Source organism: Panulirus ornatus, chromosome 20 (genome assembly GCF_036320965.1).
Source record: "Panulirus ornatus isolate Po-2019 chromosome 20, ASM3632096v1, whole genome shotgun sequence".
Classification (NCBI taxonomy): domain Eukaryota; kingdom Metazoa; phylum Arthropoda; class Malacostraca; order Decapoda; family Palinuridae; genus Panulirus; species Panulirus ornatus.
In genome coordinates this window covers 2,818,935-2,838,242 of record NC_092243.1, presented here as the reverse complement: position 1 = coordinate 2,838,242, position 19,308 = coordinate 2,818,935, and the positions used below count along the sequence as shown (strand labels likewise).

The window sequence follows — 19,308 nt, the reverse complement described above, 5'->3', positions numbered from 1 at the left end:
CAATGTTGTATGGTTGCGAGGCGTGGGCTATGGATAGAGATGTGCGCAGGAGGATGGATGTGCTGGAAATGAGATGTTTGAGGACAATGTGTGGTGTGAGGTGGTTTGATCGAGTAAGTAACGTAAGGGTAAGAGAGATGTGTGGAAATAAAAAGAGCGTGGTTGAGAGAGCAGAAGAGGGTGTTTTGAAATGGTTTGGGCACATGGAGAGAATGAGTGAGGAAAGATTGACCAAGAGGATATATGTGTCGGAGGTGGAGGGAACGAGGAGAAGAGGGAGACCAAATTGGAGGTGGAAAGATGGAGTGAAAAAGATTTTGTGTGATCGGGGCCTGAACATGCAGGAGGGTGAAAGGAGGGCAAGGAATAGAGTGAATTGGAGCGATGTGGTATACAGGGGTTGACGTGCTGTCAGTGGATTGAATCAAGGCATGTGAAGCGTCTGGGGTAAACCATGGAAAGCTGTGTAGGTATGTATACCTTTGAAAATAATGTGATTCTCAATTTACAGTATAAATATAAGGTTAATGTATGTGTGTAGTTATATCATGGCTTTTGGTGAGCTCTCTCTTATAGGAGTTGTTAGTCATGATAAAAATGTTTATTTAAGAAATAAGAAAGAAAGAAAGGATGGCTTTGCAAGAATTATGCTTGATTCAGTTGTGCTTTCAGGATTACCTCAAAGATGGAACAGCATATAAATACTGAATGAACTATATTTCATGAAATTAACCAGTTTGGGCTAGAAATTAAAAAACTAACCTGTTTCACACTTCAGCAGCTTAGAGATCATCGCTCCCCAAACATTGGCTGGTGTTCTGAAAATGGTTATCAATACATTTCTAAATCTTTCAAATATCACTTAACTGTGTGTGGAAGATGACTTCCAGACAACTGGTCTTTGAAGAGTTAAATGGCCATGGTGACAACCTATCTTTGATGTAGACCCTCTTTACAAGTAACTGCACATCCCCTTACTCATGCTTTACTCCCCAAGCAAAAACTCCTCACTGCATTAAGTAACTCTGAATGTACTCCATGTATATGTAGCACCTTCCATAAGGTATCTCAAACCTATCATGTGCTTTCTCCAGATCCATAAATGCTACAAGCAAGTCTTTACCTTCTCCAAATATTTATCAAACAGATTCTCAAAAGCAAACACTGGTCCACATACCTTTACCTCTCCTAAGGCTACAATGCTTCTACATAGCCAGTTGTTCTGTGCAAGTTGCCATCCTGTCAAGTGCCACTCTCATGTATACCTTATTAGGTATAATCAGTGGACTTGTACCTTTGTAATTCAATCATTTTTTATGTATTCCTGTATGTACAGGCTCTCAAAAGGTATCAGTCCCCGAGGCCTGAAGTTTCTAATAATCTACAGCAGGCCAACAGAGATTAACACTTGACTTTGCTGCCACCCTGATGCAGTTGAATTAGGGTGACAGTGAAGTTAAGTTTTAACCTCAGTTGGCCAGTTGCAGATTATTAGAAACTTCAGGCCCGGAGGGGCCGATACTTTTTTTTGAGACTACATGCACATTCTGCCTGTTCTTAGGCATCTCAACATAGGCGATATATATGTCAAGCAGCTTGACTAACCAATCAGTAACACTGTCACCTGCTTTCCTGAAAAACTCAAGTGCAATTCCATCCACTCTTGCCACTTTTCCATACTTCACCTTGCAAAAGGCTTTCACTACCTCCTCACATTTACTTATACAATTTAATGTGATATTTTAATGCATCCCTACTTGTCCCAGATACACCACATTCATCTTCCTCTCATTTATCACATTCAGCAATCCTTAAAAATACTAACTTCATCTCTTTTTCATTCTTTGCCTATTCTTAATTCTCCATCCATTCTCCTTACTATTGGCTCCAATCTTATGTATTTGCCACCTGCTCAAACATTTTCTTATTCTCTCTGAAGTTTGTCAATATTATCACACCCCATATCTCATTTGTTCTTTTCAGCTTTTATACATTTATTTTCACCTCGTCATTTTCATTTGTACTGCTCCCAATCATTCACACTCCTTCCCTGTAGATGCAGTCCATAAACCTTCCTTCTTTGTTTCACTAGCAAATAACTCCATTCCACCACTCGCTACTCTTTCTCACGCTTCTACATCCCACCATGAGCTTGCTATACACTTAAGTTGCACATTTAAGCTTGAATTCCTTTCACTCCACTTTTATTCACTTTCATCCTGTGCCTCTCTTCACTCATTTTTCTTCTGCACAGAGACCACATTTCTGAGCTAGCTCACTTTTCCTTCTTTCATAGGTATGTCATTTCCTGTTTTCCTAAATCTACCATAGGCTCACTCAGTACCAAAAACCAAAAACGATAAAAAAAAATCTTCCTGCCACCCCTTTCAGAAACATTCACATCCAACAGCCTCTCCTTTGCTTGGTTATCTATCTACACATAATCTGATAATGCTCTGTGGCTCAATCCCACACATCCACCTCCCTTTAGAATATATTCCTGATCACCATTCCTCTTCCACCATATAACTTTACAGGCTCTTCCCCAATTTTATTAGCAAGAAGAACCCCTAGCCCACAATTATACCTCAATTATCATATAGCCCAGCCTTTTCTTACACAAGTAATTTACCTCCTTCCAAAACATCTTTCAGTTTTACCCACATTAATCTAGAATTTACTTTCTTAAAATCTATCACATACTCCCACAACTCTTGCTCCAGTAGTGCCACTCCTTCCTTAGGGTTGTATGGAGGAGGGTGGATGTGTTGGAAATGAAATGTTTGAGGACAATATGTGGTGTGAGGTGGTTTGGTTTGATTGAGTAAGTAATGAAAAGGTAATAAAGACGTGTGGAAATATAAAGAGTGTTGTTGAGAAAGCAGATGAGGGTGTGTTGAAATGGTTTGGACATAAGGAAAAATGAATGAGGAAAGATTGACAAAAAGGATATATGTGTCAGAGGTGGAGGGAACAAGAAGTGGGAGACCAAATTAGAGATGGAAAGATGGAGTGAAAAAGATTTTGAGGGATTGTGGCCTGAACATACAGGAGGATGAGAAGCATGCAAGGAATAGAGTGAATTGGAAGGATGTGGTATACCAGGGTCAATGTGCTGTCAAAGGACTGAACCACGGCACATGAAACGTCTGGGATAAACCATGGAAAGGTCTATGGGGCCTGTATGTGGATAGGAAGTTGTGGTTTCGGTGCATTACGCATTACAGCTAGAAACTGAGTGTGAACAAATGTGACCTTTTTGTCTGTTTTCCTGGGCCTGCCCCGCCATAGCAGAGGGGTAGCAATGCTGTTTCCTGTGGGGCTGGGTAGTGCCAGGAATGGATGGAGGCAAGCAAGTATGAATATCCTCACTTGACCCCCTTTTCTGTTCTTCTTTAGGAAAAGTAAAAACAGGAGGGAAGGATTTCCAGCCCGCACTCTCACCACATTTAGTTGCATTCTATGACATATAGGGAATATTCTATGACATATAGGGAATACATGGAAGTATTCTTTCTCCCCAATCTCCAGGAAACAGCATTGCTAATCCCAGCTTCAGTGAGGTAAGTGCCATGAAAACAGACAAAAAATGCCACATTCATTCACACTCAGTCTCTAGCTGTCATGTGCAATGCACTGAAACCACAGCTCCCTATCCACATCCAGGCTCCACAGACCTTTCCATGGTTTACTCTAGACATTTCACATGCCCTGGTTCAGTCCATTGACAGCACATCAATTCCGGTGTACCACTTCGGATCAGGTGTTTGCTTTGAAGAATGTATGTGAGAAATACTTAGAAAAACAAATGGATTTGTATGTAGCATCTATGGATCTGGAGAAGGCATATGATAGACTTGATAGAGATGCTCTGTGGAAGGTACTAAGAATATATGGTGTGGGAGGCAAGTTGCTAGAAGCAGTGAAAAGTTTTTATCGAGGATGTAAGGCATGTGTATGAGTAGGAAGAGAGGAAAGTGATTGGTTCTCACTGAATGTTGGTGTACGGCAGGGGTGTGTGATGTCTCCATGGTTGTTTAATTTACTTATGAATGGGGTTGTTAGGGAGGTGAATGCAAGAGTTTTGGAGAGAGGGGCAAGTATGCAGTCTGTTGTGAATGAGAGGGCTTGGGAAGTGAGTCAGTTGTTCGCTGATGATACAGTGCTGGTGGCTGATTCGGGTGAGAAACTGCAGAAGCTGGTAACTAAGTTTGGTAATGTGTGTGAAAGAAGAAAGCTGAGAGTAAATGTGAATAAGAGCAAGGTCATTAGGTACAGTAGGGTTGAGGGACAAGGCAACTGGGAGGTAAGTTTGAATGGGAAGAAACTGGAGGAAATGAAGTGTTTTAGATATCTGGGAGTGGATATGGCAGCAGATGGAACCATGGAAGCGGAAGTGAGTCACAGGGTGGGGGAGGGGGCGAAAGTTCTGGGAACGTTGAAATATGTGTGGAAGGCGAGAACATTATCTTGGAAAGCAAAAATGGGTATGTTTGAAGGAATAGTGGTTCCAACAATGTTATATGGTTGCGAGGCGTGGGCTATAGATAGAGTTGTGCAAAGGAGGGTAGATGTGTTGAAAATGAAATATTCGAGGACAATATTTGGTGTGAGGTGGTTTGATCGAGTAAGTAATGAAAGGGTAAGAAAGATGTGTGGTAATAAAAAGAGTGTGGTTTAGGGAGCAGAAGAGGGTGCATTGAAATGGTTTGGTCACATGGCGAGAATGAGTGAGGAAAGATTGACAAAGAGGATATATGTGTCAGAGGTAGAGGGAACGAGAAGTGGGAGACCAAATTGGAGGTGGAAGGATGGGGTGAAAAAGATTTTGACCTATCGGGGCCTATCAAGCAAGAGGGTGAAAGGCGTGCAAGGAATAGAGGAAATTGGAACGATGTGTTATACCGGGGTCGACGTGGTGTCAATGGTGTGAACCAGGGCGTGTGAAGCGTCTGGGGCCTGGATGTGGAAAGGGAGCTGTGGTTTTGGTGCATTATACATGACAGCTAGAGACTGAGTGTGAACGAATGTGGTCTATGTTGTCTTTTCCTAGCGCTACCTCGCGCATGTGCAGGGGGAGGGGGTTGTTATTTCATGTGTGGCGGGGTGGCGACGGAGTGAATAAAGGCAGCAAGTATGAATTATGTACATGTGTATATATGTATATATCTGGGTATGTATATATATGTATACGTTGAAATGTATAGGTATGTATATGTGCGTGTGGACGTGTATGTATATACATGTGGGTGGGTTGGGGCATTCTTTAGTCTGTTTCCTTGTGCTACCTCGCTAACGCGGGAGAACGACAAAGTATAAGGGTATATATATATATATATATATATATATATATATATATATATATATATATATATATATATATATATATACATATATAATATTGCAGAAAATCACAACAAACACGACTTCATAAATGAAGAAACAGCACTGGGAAAAGGAAGTATGAGAACTTTTAGCACTTTCATTTATTACCCCATTTTCAGAGGATCAGTTACAGAGTGATAAATAGACACAATAGAAGTCATATTTGAGAACCGAAGGATATTTGGAATGTGGTCAAGTAACATTGTAATGAGCGAGAAGTGAGTTCTTGGCACAATGGTCAGCGTGACCCTCTCTCTACCTGATGTCACCCAGTAGATGTCAAGGCCAGGTAGAGTGGATCATGTAACTCATTGTGCTAACCTTGCCTCTCACTAATTACTAGGTTACATGACTCCATTCCATGTTTCCTCTGGTTCTGTGTACGTAAGCTCTATTGTATATATTTCCTCACTCTAAATATATGGTAATACCCTAAAGTGCTTAGCTTTATTGTCTCCTTTTCCTAGGGGTGTTTCTGAATATATATAACAGGTTGTTACTTTGTAAGCCATTATCCAGAATAAAAGACACTGTTTATCTCTGTTTTGTAAACCAATGGAGTTCGTTGGCGCAAAAGATTCTGAAAATGTACAAAGATGATTTCATATGCACACAAAATGTGCACATGCGCTCTTGAAGCTTAAAAAATAATGGGCCTGGGACGAGGGACGATGGGAACAGCCAAATGTGCCCGACGAGTGAGTCTCCAATGGCTGTAGGGACCACCCTCTCTCCCCCCTTGCCATGTGACTGATACATGCTGGGAAATGTCATACATGAGCAGTAGGATTTAGTGCCTGGCTTTCTCTCGCTGTAATTCCTAAGAAAATCCATAGTTGACTGGCAATTGGAATATCTTGCGATTCAAATAAAAGCAACGTTGGTATTTCATATGTATACTGAAACGTTTGGATCATTAGTTTATGTATCATCAGACCCAGTGACTCATTTTATGAAGTTCTTACAGCTTATAGGTACACTCCACGCGGTGCATGTTAAACCTCGTCAAAATAACGCGACTCAATGTTACCACTTACAGATGGAATCAGCTAATAACACTATGTTATATATAAATATGTGCCCACGCAAGTTTCTTTCCATATAAACGTATGTGTATCTTCTCCCAGACGGAGCAAGACATGTATGAGTCAGTGGAGCAGCCCAAGGCGGTGAGAGAGGATCATCGGGTATCCAGGTGGTGAGCCCAACAAGGATGAGACCCTCCGTCTTGCTCCAGTAATATTTTATGACCGGTCACCTCCAACCTGTATATAACCTAAGGCCCACAGCGTGCATCCTCCGTGGCAGACGCGTCTCTGCCTACTATACTGTTCCTTTGAGGTGTTCGCCTTGCCTCTCTGTTAAGCTTTACACTTCGTTTTTGTCCTCGTTCCATTTTCAGATCTAGTCGGCTTTAAGGTTATTCCCCGGGTTTCACACTAATAATCCCTGTCACTTGGCTTTAAACGAAACTTCTAGGAAATGTGCACACCATTTCCATGCATCATATGCTACTTGTAAGCTGAGCAACTCTGAAGTCACCCCGAGTAATTATTTTAGTGGAAGCGGCCATCTGCACACGCAAGTAAGTCGACCCGGAAAGGTTTAATATTCTGACAGCCCAGTATCTAGACCAACATGCCAAACACCATGACCTAACACATCTAAATTGTCACTGAGGAAGGTGTATTCAGTGTATGAAATACCTGCCATGATTTTACTCCAACCCGCCGTGTGTCGATGTCTATGCTATGCAAGACTGTATTTTTGAACTGCCTCACGTTTTGAAACAGCTGTTATGTATCCTACCAACGATGATATATATTTGAGATATACTAAATTTCCATCACACGAACACTATAAAGAAATAAAAAGCACAGGTCCAATAATTTCGCTGTTGTCTCTCTACTTTGATACGCCTTAACAACCCTGAAAATTTACCGCTTATTTTTATCTCTTGGTGATACGCTACGCAGCCTACGCTTTAGATGTTCGTAATGGCTGTGATGCTGATGGCTACGGCGGCGTCCACGCTCGCTACCTACACACTACTCGATACAGCTGGTCTTCGAGCTGAGGTCCCTCCGAGTCTTCACGGTACGTTCAAGGGTCAACAGTCCTTAGCACATGGGTCACAATTCCACCTTACTTCTATCGTGGCTTAGTTTGTGACCAAGTTAACATTTCTCTAACCTAACCTAACCTGTAAAATAGGCCACTTTCATCTTCAGTATAAGTAACAGGTCCACAATAGCTAGCACAATTCAGATCCACCATTGCTCTAACTTGGGGTCACATTCTGTATTTCTAACAGGCCAAATCCCACCTCTTAAAGTGGATCACCATCGTACAGCATCTTCAGTACCATTCACAATGCTTGAACCATGAATCATGGAACTACAAAATATGCACCAATATGCCTCTAGTGTTGTTCATGACAATAATGGTGTTGGAATGAACTTAAGACTATGAAAGCGGCCCTACTTATAAACCCCCTGAAGCTAACTTCTAAACTTGACCCGCATGCCCTTTGGTTTTTGCTCGCGAGAGCTGGCTGCTTGTGAGCCCAAACCACTAGCGAGACCACGCTACACTCGGCAAGCTGCTACGTCACATGATTATTGTGTGGCCGTTGGGAACACAAGGGAGGGCAAATTTGATAACTCATTCTCTACACATCGACGTTATGGAATTCTACCCTCTCATGCCTTTCCCAGTAACTATAACCTGGCGCATTCTAAAAGGCAGGTCTTTCACTTTATAATTCGTAAATAATTTGCCTTGTCTCTTGCCCGTGACTGGAGTTTCCAGGGAGGGGGGGGGGGGGACTGAAAAGAAATACGAAGTCAGTTACACTCACTATCTTTCATGGTGACTTGTCAGTCGTCGAGTTCCCACCATCGGTACTGGACTACTGAACTGTTTTAATCAAGAATTCCAACCATACTGAAATATATACCAAAATATGTAATGATATCGCATCGTTCCTTACGACACTTCATTTACGGATGGATCGCAACATTGCTCCTGTGGTGAACTAAAGTGCGTATGGATCCTCCATTTCCTTAATATTAACCTCCCTTCACAATAGTCTCGATTATCTCATGGATAAAACTGGGAAAATATGCAGCGTCCGTAAGCCCGGTGGAGCGAAAGCAAAAGTCTAATATTTCAAAACACGTGCATGTGACGGAGAGCTGGAAGACTGACAAGATTGAGTCTAGTGTTTCAATATAGCTATTGATAATGTCCTTTGTTATACATCACTAAAGTTAGAGGTTACTGCGAATCATGACGGAAGGAAAATCAATTGAGACTGAAGTTCGTAATATTGGATTACCATGAAAATATTTTAGTCACAGAGGCATTGAGACATCTCAAGAATAAGATTATAGACTTCTGGATAACCTATAAAACCTAACATTCTTAAGCATGGCATGGAAGTGCACGTACAGAGCAGCTTATCGTACGGAACAATTAAAGAATCATGGACACTATTAGCGCTGGGGCAAGTACATATATATCGTCAAATATCAAAATAATGCTACTGTCATGGGGCGATACATTACAATAATCTTAGATAAACTGCATAAATGTCATGGCTCATTCTGCTCTTCGTTCTCAAGTGTCTTGGAATAGTTCCATTATGATTGGATTTCATTCCAACCATATTCAGTCAATTTCCAACAAAAAAATTAAAAGAATTCCTAACTTGCTCTCGTGAACAATGCTGCTGCTGGCAAGACGACTGGAATCGATTTGTGCCAAAATATCATGACCTGTATTACGTCTAGCAACATTTAATTTCTTTAAAGTATTGAGTTTTCAGCTGCACCACTTCGAACTGATACCCGTTAATCAGACCATCAAGAAACAACATTTCTATTGGTACAGGTAGAAAAATGATTGCGTTACAGTTTTCAGACGAGTTCTTTTCTTCCCAGTTTGGGCGATTCTTCCGCTACTCACGGATGCTAGGCTTCTACATTACTTCTACGTTACCGGCGACAAATCATTAATAAGTGTTTTGTGTTCTTACTTAATGTGTGGTGTCGATGCGAGAGTTCATGCATTTATATTCTAATGAAACGGACCAAATAAATCAAGGCTACACTAATCCAATAACTAAAAAAAAACAAAAAGACATTTCCCGACTGCAGACATGTAATGAAGACGTGCACTCAAAAGTACTTCGCGTGAGATGAATAATGAACGAATCTATGTGAGAACCTGAATAATACCTTCCCAGGATTGCCTTTTACACATTCATTTTGCATTGTCTGCTTCATTAGCGTGGCCCCGGGCGGTCTCCAACCTAACCAGAGGGGAGCGTCAGGCGTTCAGTGACGGCGCTGCGAGCGGTGAGGTGCAGCAGCAGCAGCAGCTGCCGATGACGGACCCCACAAGTTTCAGGTCAGTGGTGCGGGAGGGAGTTTTTACGATAATTATTATATTCCTTCACCTGCAATGCTGGCGGGGCGGTGATCGTTACGTGTCTCCCGCCTGACTCAAGTACACGTATATTTGAAAGGTATTTATAAACTACTTGTGTATGTGATGCAATCTAAGTGGGAGGAAAAAATAGAAATAAAAAATCAAATATTTCAATCTTATATCATGGGAACGTGAGTGTTAGCTAACTCTTCACGTCTAAATTAGTAAATGTAAGACAGCAGACAGCCTAAGATATACTATGTGGTGGGTGTCGAGTAGAGATTTGGCTCTGTGTACAGATACAGCAAAGACAATACGCACGAGGAGACAGAGACAGAAACTCTCGGGGAAATACACAGAGAACGCAACACGAGTAAAAATATACAGACAGACACACAGATAAATGACACGTAAAACACCCATAAATGCAAGCCACTAAAACTTTTGAGATGCCTTACGGATATCCACACACTAGGCAAGGGAACCATTGGTGAGATACGCAGACGATACAGGGGGGATGAGGAACCGCGTTGTGGTAAGTGAACTATGCCTGACGCAGCCGTGGCCGCAGGTGGGAGGAGCCGGTGAGGGTGCGGGTGGCTGCAGAGGAGTGGGTGCCGCACATCGCCGTCAGCCAGGACGCAAGCGGCAACATCACCATCAGGGGACCCATGGCCAACCTCCTCCAGGCGCTCGCCAAAGCCCTCAACTTCAGGTAAGTGGGGCATCTCGTTCCTACGTCTCCAGCAGGCAGGTGTCCTGGTCTGATCAGCTCTGCACTGCTTGCGTGACGAAGATTAAATCCTCAGATTAAATCCTCACCGGGTGGAACATAAGCTTGGCACCAGACATAATACCATAATAACTATAGCCAGATCTAAATCTTTACCGCTTCCAAAATCGTTTAAACACATTCTACTGAGCTTATTTCAAATATTGATTATTACTCATCTGGTAACTAATGAATTCTGGGAAATGTATATATTCCCCGCAGCGTCAATATCGTTAGCAAATTTATTGTTTAGCAGATGTAAGCTAAGAGATCACAAGGGTTTGATTGCTACTGAAGCAGGAGAGCCCGAGAGATCTTACTCTTTAAGCCACTAATCTCTGTGGATGCCACAGCCTCACTGTAAGATCTAACTTGCCTTGAACTATTCTCTGCACAATGGCAGACACTCGAGCGGCGCCTTTTGCAAAGTCCCCAACTCCTGCCGGGGTCATGCATGTACCGGGATGTAGAATTTACTTCTGTGGGTCACCTACGGTGTCTCGCCGGCAGGTACACGTTGGTGCGCCCTGCGGATGGAGCTTGGGGCATCCCCGACACAAGCGGCGAGTGGAACGGTATGATCGGCATGGTCAAGCGGAACGTAAGTGTAGCGATGCCAATTCCTAATGTAAGTTTACCCAACTAATTAAGTTTATACAACTATAAGAGTGGCATCGTCGGAGATGAATACATATCATTCAACCGGTGTCATGCATGATGGTCAAGAGGATATAGAATGGGCCATCAAAAGACGACGGCCATTACAGGCGAATCTATCAACGTCATTAAAGAATATTCCACTTGTAAATCATCCACGTGATCTTCAGCCGTGTCTCCTCCCACTCCAGGAGGCCGACCTCGCCCTGGGGCCCTTTGGTTTGACGTACTCGAGGTCGCGCGTCGTTGACTTCTCCTCGCCCATCCTCATCGACTACTATCGCATCTTGGTCAGGCGGCCTCGCTCAAAACCCGATCCTCTCGGCTTCCTCAGGCCTTTCAGGTCAGTTCTCTTTACACTTTCTAATCTTCTTAACGTCCTTTAAGTCAGTCTTCAGCCTCAGGTCACTCGGGTTCATCAATTAAATTGGCGAATCCTCCTCCACGGGTCCCTATTTCGCCAGGTCTCTGATGTCGGACTGGCCAACCTCACGACCTTCCTTGGGTCCCTCATGTCACTGTTCTCAACCTCTGAACTTCACCAACCTATATGGCTCAATTTTTTCAAATGAAGGCCCCTCTCACTTGCTCAGCTTCACTGTCCTGCTGCAAATTCTACAAAATACCTTGGTGTTTGATTCAGGCTTTTCAGATCAGTTTCTGTAACACTTCGACTTTCCAGTTGACCTTTCTATTCCAAAGACCGTAATGATGTTTAAGTCTTTTTTCTTCCTTCAAAACTGAAAACAAGTCGAGTTTCTTGAAAGAAAGTCTTGCCAAGTTCAAATACCCGAGACATTTTGATTTACGTAAATATTTCGTGTTACATGCAACAGTTTCCCTGTCTACATAAGGTAGAACGGAATTGGTCGTTCCCTCCCTCTACCAGCTTGTATGGCTAAAGTCAGGGAACCAAGTTCTTGCAACAGAAATTCTCATGGAATACATTCCTGTGTGGATTCAATTAACTTCATGCAGATGGGACCGTAGATGACAATAATAACAGATTGCTAACTTGCAAATAGACTGTGATTTCTGTGCTTGAATACATAATCATAATCACGAACGAAATAAGCTGTGATGAAACTGTGAGGATACATACTATATTTATGTTTAATAAGTTCTGTGATAAGGTTTAACAGATGGCGCTCCAAGAGTGTAGAACCCGATTCTTCCCAGGACTGTGAACATTGGATAATTTACGCACCGAAGATCGTGGCCTTTAGCATGTAGCGGTGACTCAAACCTCACGATGCTGTCGTATGAAATATACAGAGTTTTGTACCTAAGGTTACCAAGTCTTGACGATCGGGCAGGTGGCCAGTGTGGACGGGTCTGGTGTTAGGTGTGGGTGTGGTGGGCCTCGTCCTCTACCACGTACGTCGGGCTGCCCTAGACCTCTCCCAGTGGCAGGAGGACGTAGTGATGGACGTGGGCCAAGTGTTGCACCACTGGTGGTCGGTCTACGGCGCCCTCCTCAACCAACGTGAGGGACAGGTTGCGTATGTGTTGTGATATGCACGAGGTGTGCGTCAGAATATCACATATAAATTTATGTTTCTCGTCTTACTTGCTTAAATGTGACACAAGATCTCACGTTCACTTGTTCCTTGAACCTGCACATCGAAGTAGCTCCAAGAATTTCTAACAGCGTGACGGGTCTTGTTTTACCCTTAGCTTACACGTGGATGGCCCAGGGTTGGAGCGTGCGTGTGGCCGTGGCCACGTGGTGGCTTGTGGCCCTGATCGTGGCCAGGTCCTACAGCTCGGCCCTGACCTCCCTCCTGGCCGTCAGGACCGTCCCCGTCAAGTACAACTTCCTCGCTCAGGTCATCGCAGACTCCCACATGCACCTCATCTTCGAGAAGGCGACTGCGCTGGTCGAACATATGTCGGTAACTAGATGTTTTTTGTTGTTGTTGACAACCACAACTTTCTGTTGGCAACTACAGCTTCCTGTTAGTTGTGCTGGCGGAAACAAGTTCGCAACTACGGTCTCTCCTTGAGTTCAGTTATCGTAATCAGTCTGATGACCTTTGACAGCCAAAAAAAAAGAAAAAAAAGTTCGCCAAAGAGGCTATTCGATCATAATTTCCGACCCAGTTTCTAAGTAGGTCATTTCTTTTCGCAGTTGGTTCACCAGTCAACGTCACTTTCCACTAACTTTTCTCTTAAGTATCTGTCCCAACACTGCTAACTCTTGGAAGTCTTTACTTTCTCATTTCTCTGACATTTACAACCTGAAGCCTTTTGAAAAGACGCAGGTTTTCTATACTCTCAAACTATCTAGGGCTACATCTCTCCTTGGAGGCGTAAACACATTGTTTTTGCCCAGTTACTTCCTCTTCATTCCTCCCAACAACAAGCGTCCAAACCCTGGGTAACCGAGGATGCGATTGAAGATGTCCTTTGGCCTGACTCGAAGAGTTCAGGTTAAAAGCCAGTGGTTTGAATGGGTGTACTGAAGATGACCATTGACCTGACTGTAAGAGTGAAGTCGACGTATAAATGAGACACAGGGACTGCTAACTATGACTTGACCCACTGAGCAGTGACCAGGTACCAAGGGCCTACACTGTTGCAGACGGTGAAGCACGGGGTGTACAAAGATCTCGCCGACACCCGACCAGCTGGACGAGCACACTTCCTGGCTTCCTCTAAGCTATACGAGGCGGCGTATCGGGAGGTGCGCGATCAGCATTACGCCCTCCTGGTCGAGGACACCACCTGCAGGAAGGTCTACTCCGATGACTTCACCAAGTACGGTGGGTGGGTGGAAGTCCTCATTGCTACTGCACCAGCTTAATGTTGACATCGAGTATATGATGGTAAATTTACTTTCATCATAAAACAATAATGACATCAAAGTGATGAGTCACACAGTGTAATTCATTAATATAAACTGAAGGGAATTGATTCTACAAACACAGTCCCAACAATTGTCTTCCTTGCTCTCCCCACATCCGACATGTACAACCTTCTATGGCTCTCCCTCCTCTGCCGTCAGGCCGATGCGACTTCTACATCGGCAAGGAGCAGTACTGGCCTCTCATCTTCAGCATGATTGGTCGCAAAGGCTCGCCCTTGATCCAAGCCATCAACTCGAGGCGAGGAAGCCTTAGAGTTTCCTTTTTCATCACTCCACTTGTGAAACTACTACTGGCTAGTTCTATCAGAGCACAGATTTCCCTTTTGAATCAACTTTAGCCATGGCAATGCTATTTACATATTACTTGCAGCAGTTAAACTATCTCTTAGCACCATCTAGAGCACTCTGGTTCCATCTGTGCACCATCTGAAGCATACTAGTTCCATCTGTGCCTCATCTGAAGCACTCTTGTTTCATCTATGCACCATCTGAAGAGCTACGTTTCCATTTGTGCACCATCTAAAGTAGTCCGCCTGATGCTCTGCTGGTCACAGTAACATCCGATGCTGTTGACCCCGAACGTACTGATCTGGTGGTGTTGACCTTCACATAAATGTCCCGAGGATGATGATACGATATATAGGACAGCAGGTCCGCCATTGAAAACGTAAGTATGATGATTTCCAAGTACTACAGTCAACATATTTACCTTAGGATACCATTGCTGTCCTCCAGCAGATGAACGCGTCATAGACCATTAGGTCTTCTGATATCTGGTCTCCTCGTTGTACTGCCATTACTGTCCTCCAGCAGAAGACCTCGTCATAGACCATCAGGTCTTACTTTATCTAGTTTTCCCATGTGCTGCCATGTGATGATATGTAACCAGCTGTACATGTGACGTGGCCTGTACCTGCTGACCTGTACAAGGTGTCCCTACAGGATAGAGTGGCTGGTGTCCCACGACCTGTACTTCAAGTGGCTGGGAGACGAGCTGCCCAACGCTACGGCCTGCCTCAAGGCCAACACCAGGGTCACCGTCACCGAAGCCTACACCCTCACCGGCCTCTGGGTGCGTACATACAGCCAGCTACACATGGCCTCCAGTACAGCCAGCTACACATGGCCTCCAGTACAGCCAGCTACACATGGCCTCCAGTACAGCCAGCTACACATGGCCTCCAGTACAGCCAGCTACACATGGCCTCCAGTACAGCCAGCTACACATGGCCTCCAGTACAGCCAGCTACACATGGCCTCCAGTACAGCCAGCTACACATGGCCTCCAGTACAGCCAGCTACACATGGCCTCCAGTACAGCCAGCTACACATGGCCTCCAGTACAGCCGGCTACACATGGCCTCCAGTGCAGCCAGCTACACATGGCCTCCAGTACAGCCAGCTACACATGGCCTCCAGTACAGCCAGCTACACATGGCCTCCAGTACAGCCAGCTACACATGGCCTCCAGTACAGCCGGCTACACATGGCCTCCAGTACAGCCAGCTACACATGGCCTCCAGTACAGCCAGCTACACATGGCCTCCAGTGCAGCCAGCTACACATGGCCTCCAGTACAGCCAGCTACACATGGCCTCCAGTACAGCCAGCTACACATGGCCTCCAGTACAGCCAGCTACACATGGCCTCCAGTACAGCCAGCCACACATGGCCTCCAGTACAGCCAGCTACACATGGCCTCCAGTACAAGCACATCCATTTATGAGTATACACGAGCTCGGTTGGGAAGACGTCCTCTGATATGTACACATACGACCTCCTGCAGTGATATCAGACATCTGGGGAGGTATATACAACTTTTGATGGGTATATATGGCCTCTAGGTGACCACAGACAACTCCTGACAAGTATACATGGCCCTCTTTGGGTATACATAGCCTCCGATCGGTACAAATGGCCCCTGGTGTATATGAAAGCCTCCAGGTGTGAACATACAGCCTCTGTTGGGTATATATGACCTCTGGTGGGTACACATGACCTGTGATGGGTATACATGACCTATGATGGGTTCACATGAACTCTGATGGGTATACATGATCTATGATGGGTTCACACAGCCTCCGGTATGTATATGTTGCTAACAGTAAGTACACACGACCTCTGGACACACATAAACGATCTCCTGTGTGTATACGCGACTTCAGGCAGCTACATATAGCATCTTTAGTATACATGCGACCTCCATCGCTGTGTTAGGTAATGGTAACTGAAATACAATATAACTATCAAATAATACATCAACAGGCCAGAAACTGCATCATTCATAATCAATATGTCTGTCGGATGTTTACTTCACTTTGATGTTTTGTTCACCTGACTCTCGTGTGCTAATATGTAAACTCGTAGACATAATAGCAATATTTTGCTGTATACATACAAATCCAATGCTTTAATTTCTTAAGCACCTGTTTCACAGATCATGGTTGTCTTTCCCACATTTCCATCAACCGAAACCATCCTTCCCATAAAGCATTCACTGTTTCAGTCTTCTTTCCATTTACCTTTTCTTTTTCTCCTTTCTCTCGTTATCGTTCTTCTTTTCATCCCACTCTCCGTCCGTGTGGGGGATACACTCAGGCTCCCAGTGTCTACCCCTCACCAGACACCAGCTGACTACATTTCTCTTGTCGTCAGGGAGTGTTCGTAGTGTTCGGCGGCGGTCTGCTGATGGCTGCTACTGTGCTGCTGTGTGAGCTGGCTGCGGCAGCTGCGTACGGGTCGTGACCTTTGCTGCGGGACCAGGCCGCCTCGGTGTAGAAGTGGTGTCAAAGTCAAATGGAAGTATACTCTTATGCGGGATCCACTTCAGACTTCCAATGTACCAGTATGTAACTGTTCAACATATATGTTCTAAGATGGCCCCAAGATTTTCAATGCCCTTTCAAAAAGAAATGTTATTAGATTGCATCAAAATGAATATACCAATACAAATACGCGTGATGTGCTTTTTTCGCATCCATATTTTTCCCAAGTTACGATTTCCTCCTGTCCAGTCGTTCTATCGCTGTAGTCATTGAAGAGGCGACTTTTTCCCTCTTTCATATACATTATATATATATATATATATATATATATATATATATATATATATATATATATATATATATATATATATAACAGCAGAACATTTCAGATGAATCCACACTCTTTATATCTTCTGTAACCAAGTCAACAGGTTCTTTCTCCTCTGTCCTCCACAAGAGACCATACCATATCCTCTATCTCAAGTCCACGGCAGTGTATCCTCTATCAAAGTCCTCCAATCCGCACACTTGCGGCCGTCGATGTCAATACCGTACGCCCATGGAAGTGTCCCCGTTTCGCTCTAAATCCCCTCCCGAGTCTGGACGAGTCCTGGGGGGTTGGGAGCTCCTGCCTTCCCTTCCCCAAGGTCCCCGTGACAGCTTCCCAGGGGAAGAGCGAGTCAATGTTTACATTATATAATGAGAGGACGATTTGTTGGATCTGGGTATCTTAATATGTTGAACAGAAACCTTCACTGTAGGTTCTTGTGTAGGTACAGTTTGTGAAAGGTTCGGCCTGTCTTATACAAGGAGACATCTATGTGGAAACTCCACATGACACATATGGCTTACTCTCTGTTACCTGGGCAACTGTGAACGAATCTCCTCCTCCGAGCAGTTACCCAACAAACGCATGATGATTCGTTCTTATCTGTCGAGGATGTAAACCATGCTTGACTTATCAACTTTTCCAGTCTGTCTTTCTGACGGCCCACTTTACGCCACGCTGTTGGTGTTCTTTCACCATTACTTCGATTTCCGCTCCCAAGAGCCGATTGGCGTCCTGTGCACCTTTACTGTTACCTGGGCCACAGATTACACACACGGCAAGTAATTACTGTATGGTCGCTGAAAACTTGAGCATTGGTCATTGTGATGCCAGTCACTTTTCCCACACCATTCAAGCTTCGGAAATCTTTGCGCTCTCGTGTCTTTCCTTGCAGCTCCCACATGTGACAGTAACTGGAAAACAGTTGGGGATTAACAGTGTGGACGTCGTTTTCATTATGCAATATTCTGGCTTTTTGCGACCTCTTTATGCAGTGGAGATATTCATTCACTTTTAATGATCACTTTAATATAACTGACCGTGTGTCGTCGGCGTCGTGCCAGGCGGAAGACCTGGCGAATCTGACAACAACGCTCACACCTGCTGTGAGTGAGACCCGGATGTGTAATGTATGACACGCTGCATTTTCTTTCGAGATATCCCCCCCTCCCCCGTTCGTTGTGATTATCCTCTAACATCATTCATCAGCACATCACCAGCAGTGATGTTCGTGCGGCGACTTCCCGCAACCCTTGTCTTCTTCACCAGCGGCGGGAGGGAGGCTATATAAAACACGGTCGATGGCTGGCGCCGGCCAGTTACCCGAGGACGCGCAGTACGTACATCTTTACGAGTCATTTGGGTTCATCTTGCGCGCTCGGACTTGCATGTAAGTGATCGTGTGAGTGGTTGTGGACGACTAAAATCCCACGACTGTCGTGTGTCTGGGGATATCATAACACTGGCTACGTTTACCTTTTCACCCTCTTGTGAATGGCTATATAAGGGTTTCGCTTCGTGTGGTTCACTCCCGACTCGAGATCACGAAAGGCCTTCAACCTCTTGAGTAGACGCCGGTACAAATCATAGTTATAATAAACTAATTCTGACCTGATCATCAACAGCCCCAGTCATAAAGTTATACTCAAAGGTCGTACCGTTGTATTCATCAAGCGGTTAAAAGTACGCAAAATAATTTAGTATCGCCGCGCATCGCAATCTCTTGCCTACTTTCTTTTATCTTTCTTTGTGTATATTTCGTTTTACAACCTTGCTTACCGCACCTATGAGTGGTGCTCCCCGCCTCTGGGGAGAGGCCGGAGAGCGTGATAAACGGAAGATGTCTGAAGGTCCAGGAGTGTGATTGGCGCTGTATGTCTCCATACAACAGATCAGACCGAGACCACGGGTCACCACAACAGTGGTTCAAGAATAGACAAGAGGCGAGGTCACTGTGGTTTTAAGAGTCGGGTTGTGTGTTACCTGGTCTGTACGAGATGCGATGAACATCACCAGCGGCGGTGGGGAGGAACTGGTCGAGCGCTGGACGGCGGCTCGGTCGGTCCCTCTTTCACCCTGGGAATGACAAGAGAACATG

General features: G+C 44.5%; 2 protein-coding genes across 5 annotated transcripts in view; one reads left to right on the top strand and one right to left on the bottom strand.

Moving 5' to 3' along the window:
• Window positions 1-6,626: 6,626 nt before the first annotated feature.
• LOC139755771 (probable glutamate receptor) lies at window positions 6,627-16,993 on the top strand. The gene is made up of 12 exons (XM_071674395.1): window positions 6,627-6,970; window positions 7,362-7,482; window positions 9,678-9,798; window positions 10,391-10,534; window positions 11,102-11,192; window positions 11,440-11,591; window positions 12,565-12,734; window positions 12,926-13,143; window positions 13,833-14,013; window positions 14,256-14,355; window positions 15,060-15,189; window positions 16,773-16,993. The coding sequence occupies exons 2-12, from the start codon at window positions 7,374-7,376 to the stop codon at window positions 16,860-16,862; spliced, it is 1,506 nt and encodes a 501-aa protein (XP_071530496.1). The 5' UTR covers window positions 6,627-6,970; window positions 7,362-7,373; the 3' UTR covers window positions 16,863-16,993.
• Window positions 16,994-19,121: 2,128 nt separating this feature from the next.
• LOC139755861 (probable ATP-dependent RNA helicase vasa-like) overlaps window positions 19,122-19,308 on the bottom strand; it is a 38,408-nt gene continuing 38,221 nt past the window's right edge. For all 4 annotated transcript variants that reach the window (XM_071674498.1, XM_071674499.1, XM_071674500.1 and 1 more), the window contains exon 13: window positions 19,122-19,286. In XM_071674498.1, coding sequence (XP_071530599.1) covers window positions 19,137-19,286 — 150 coding nt within the window. In that variant the 3' untranslated portion in view covers window positions 19,122-19,136. The remainder of the gene's footprint in view (window positions 19,287-19,308) is intronic.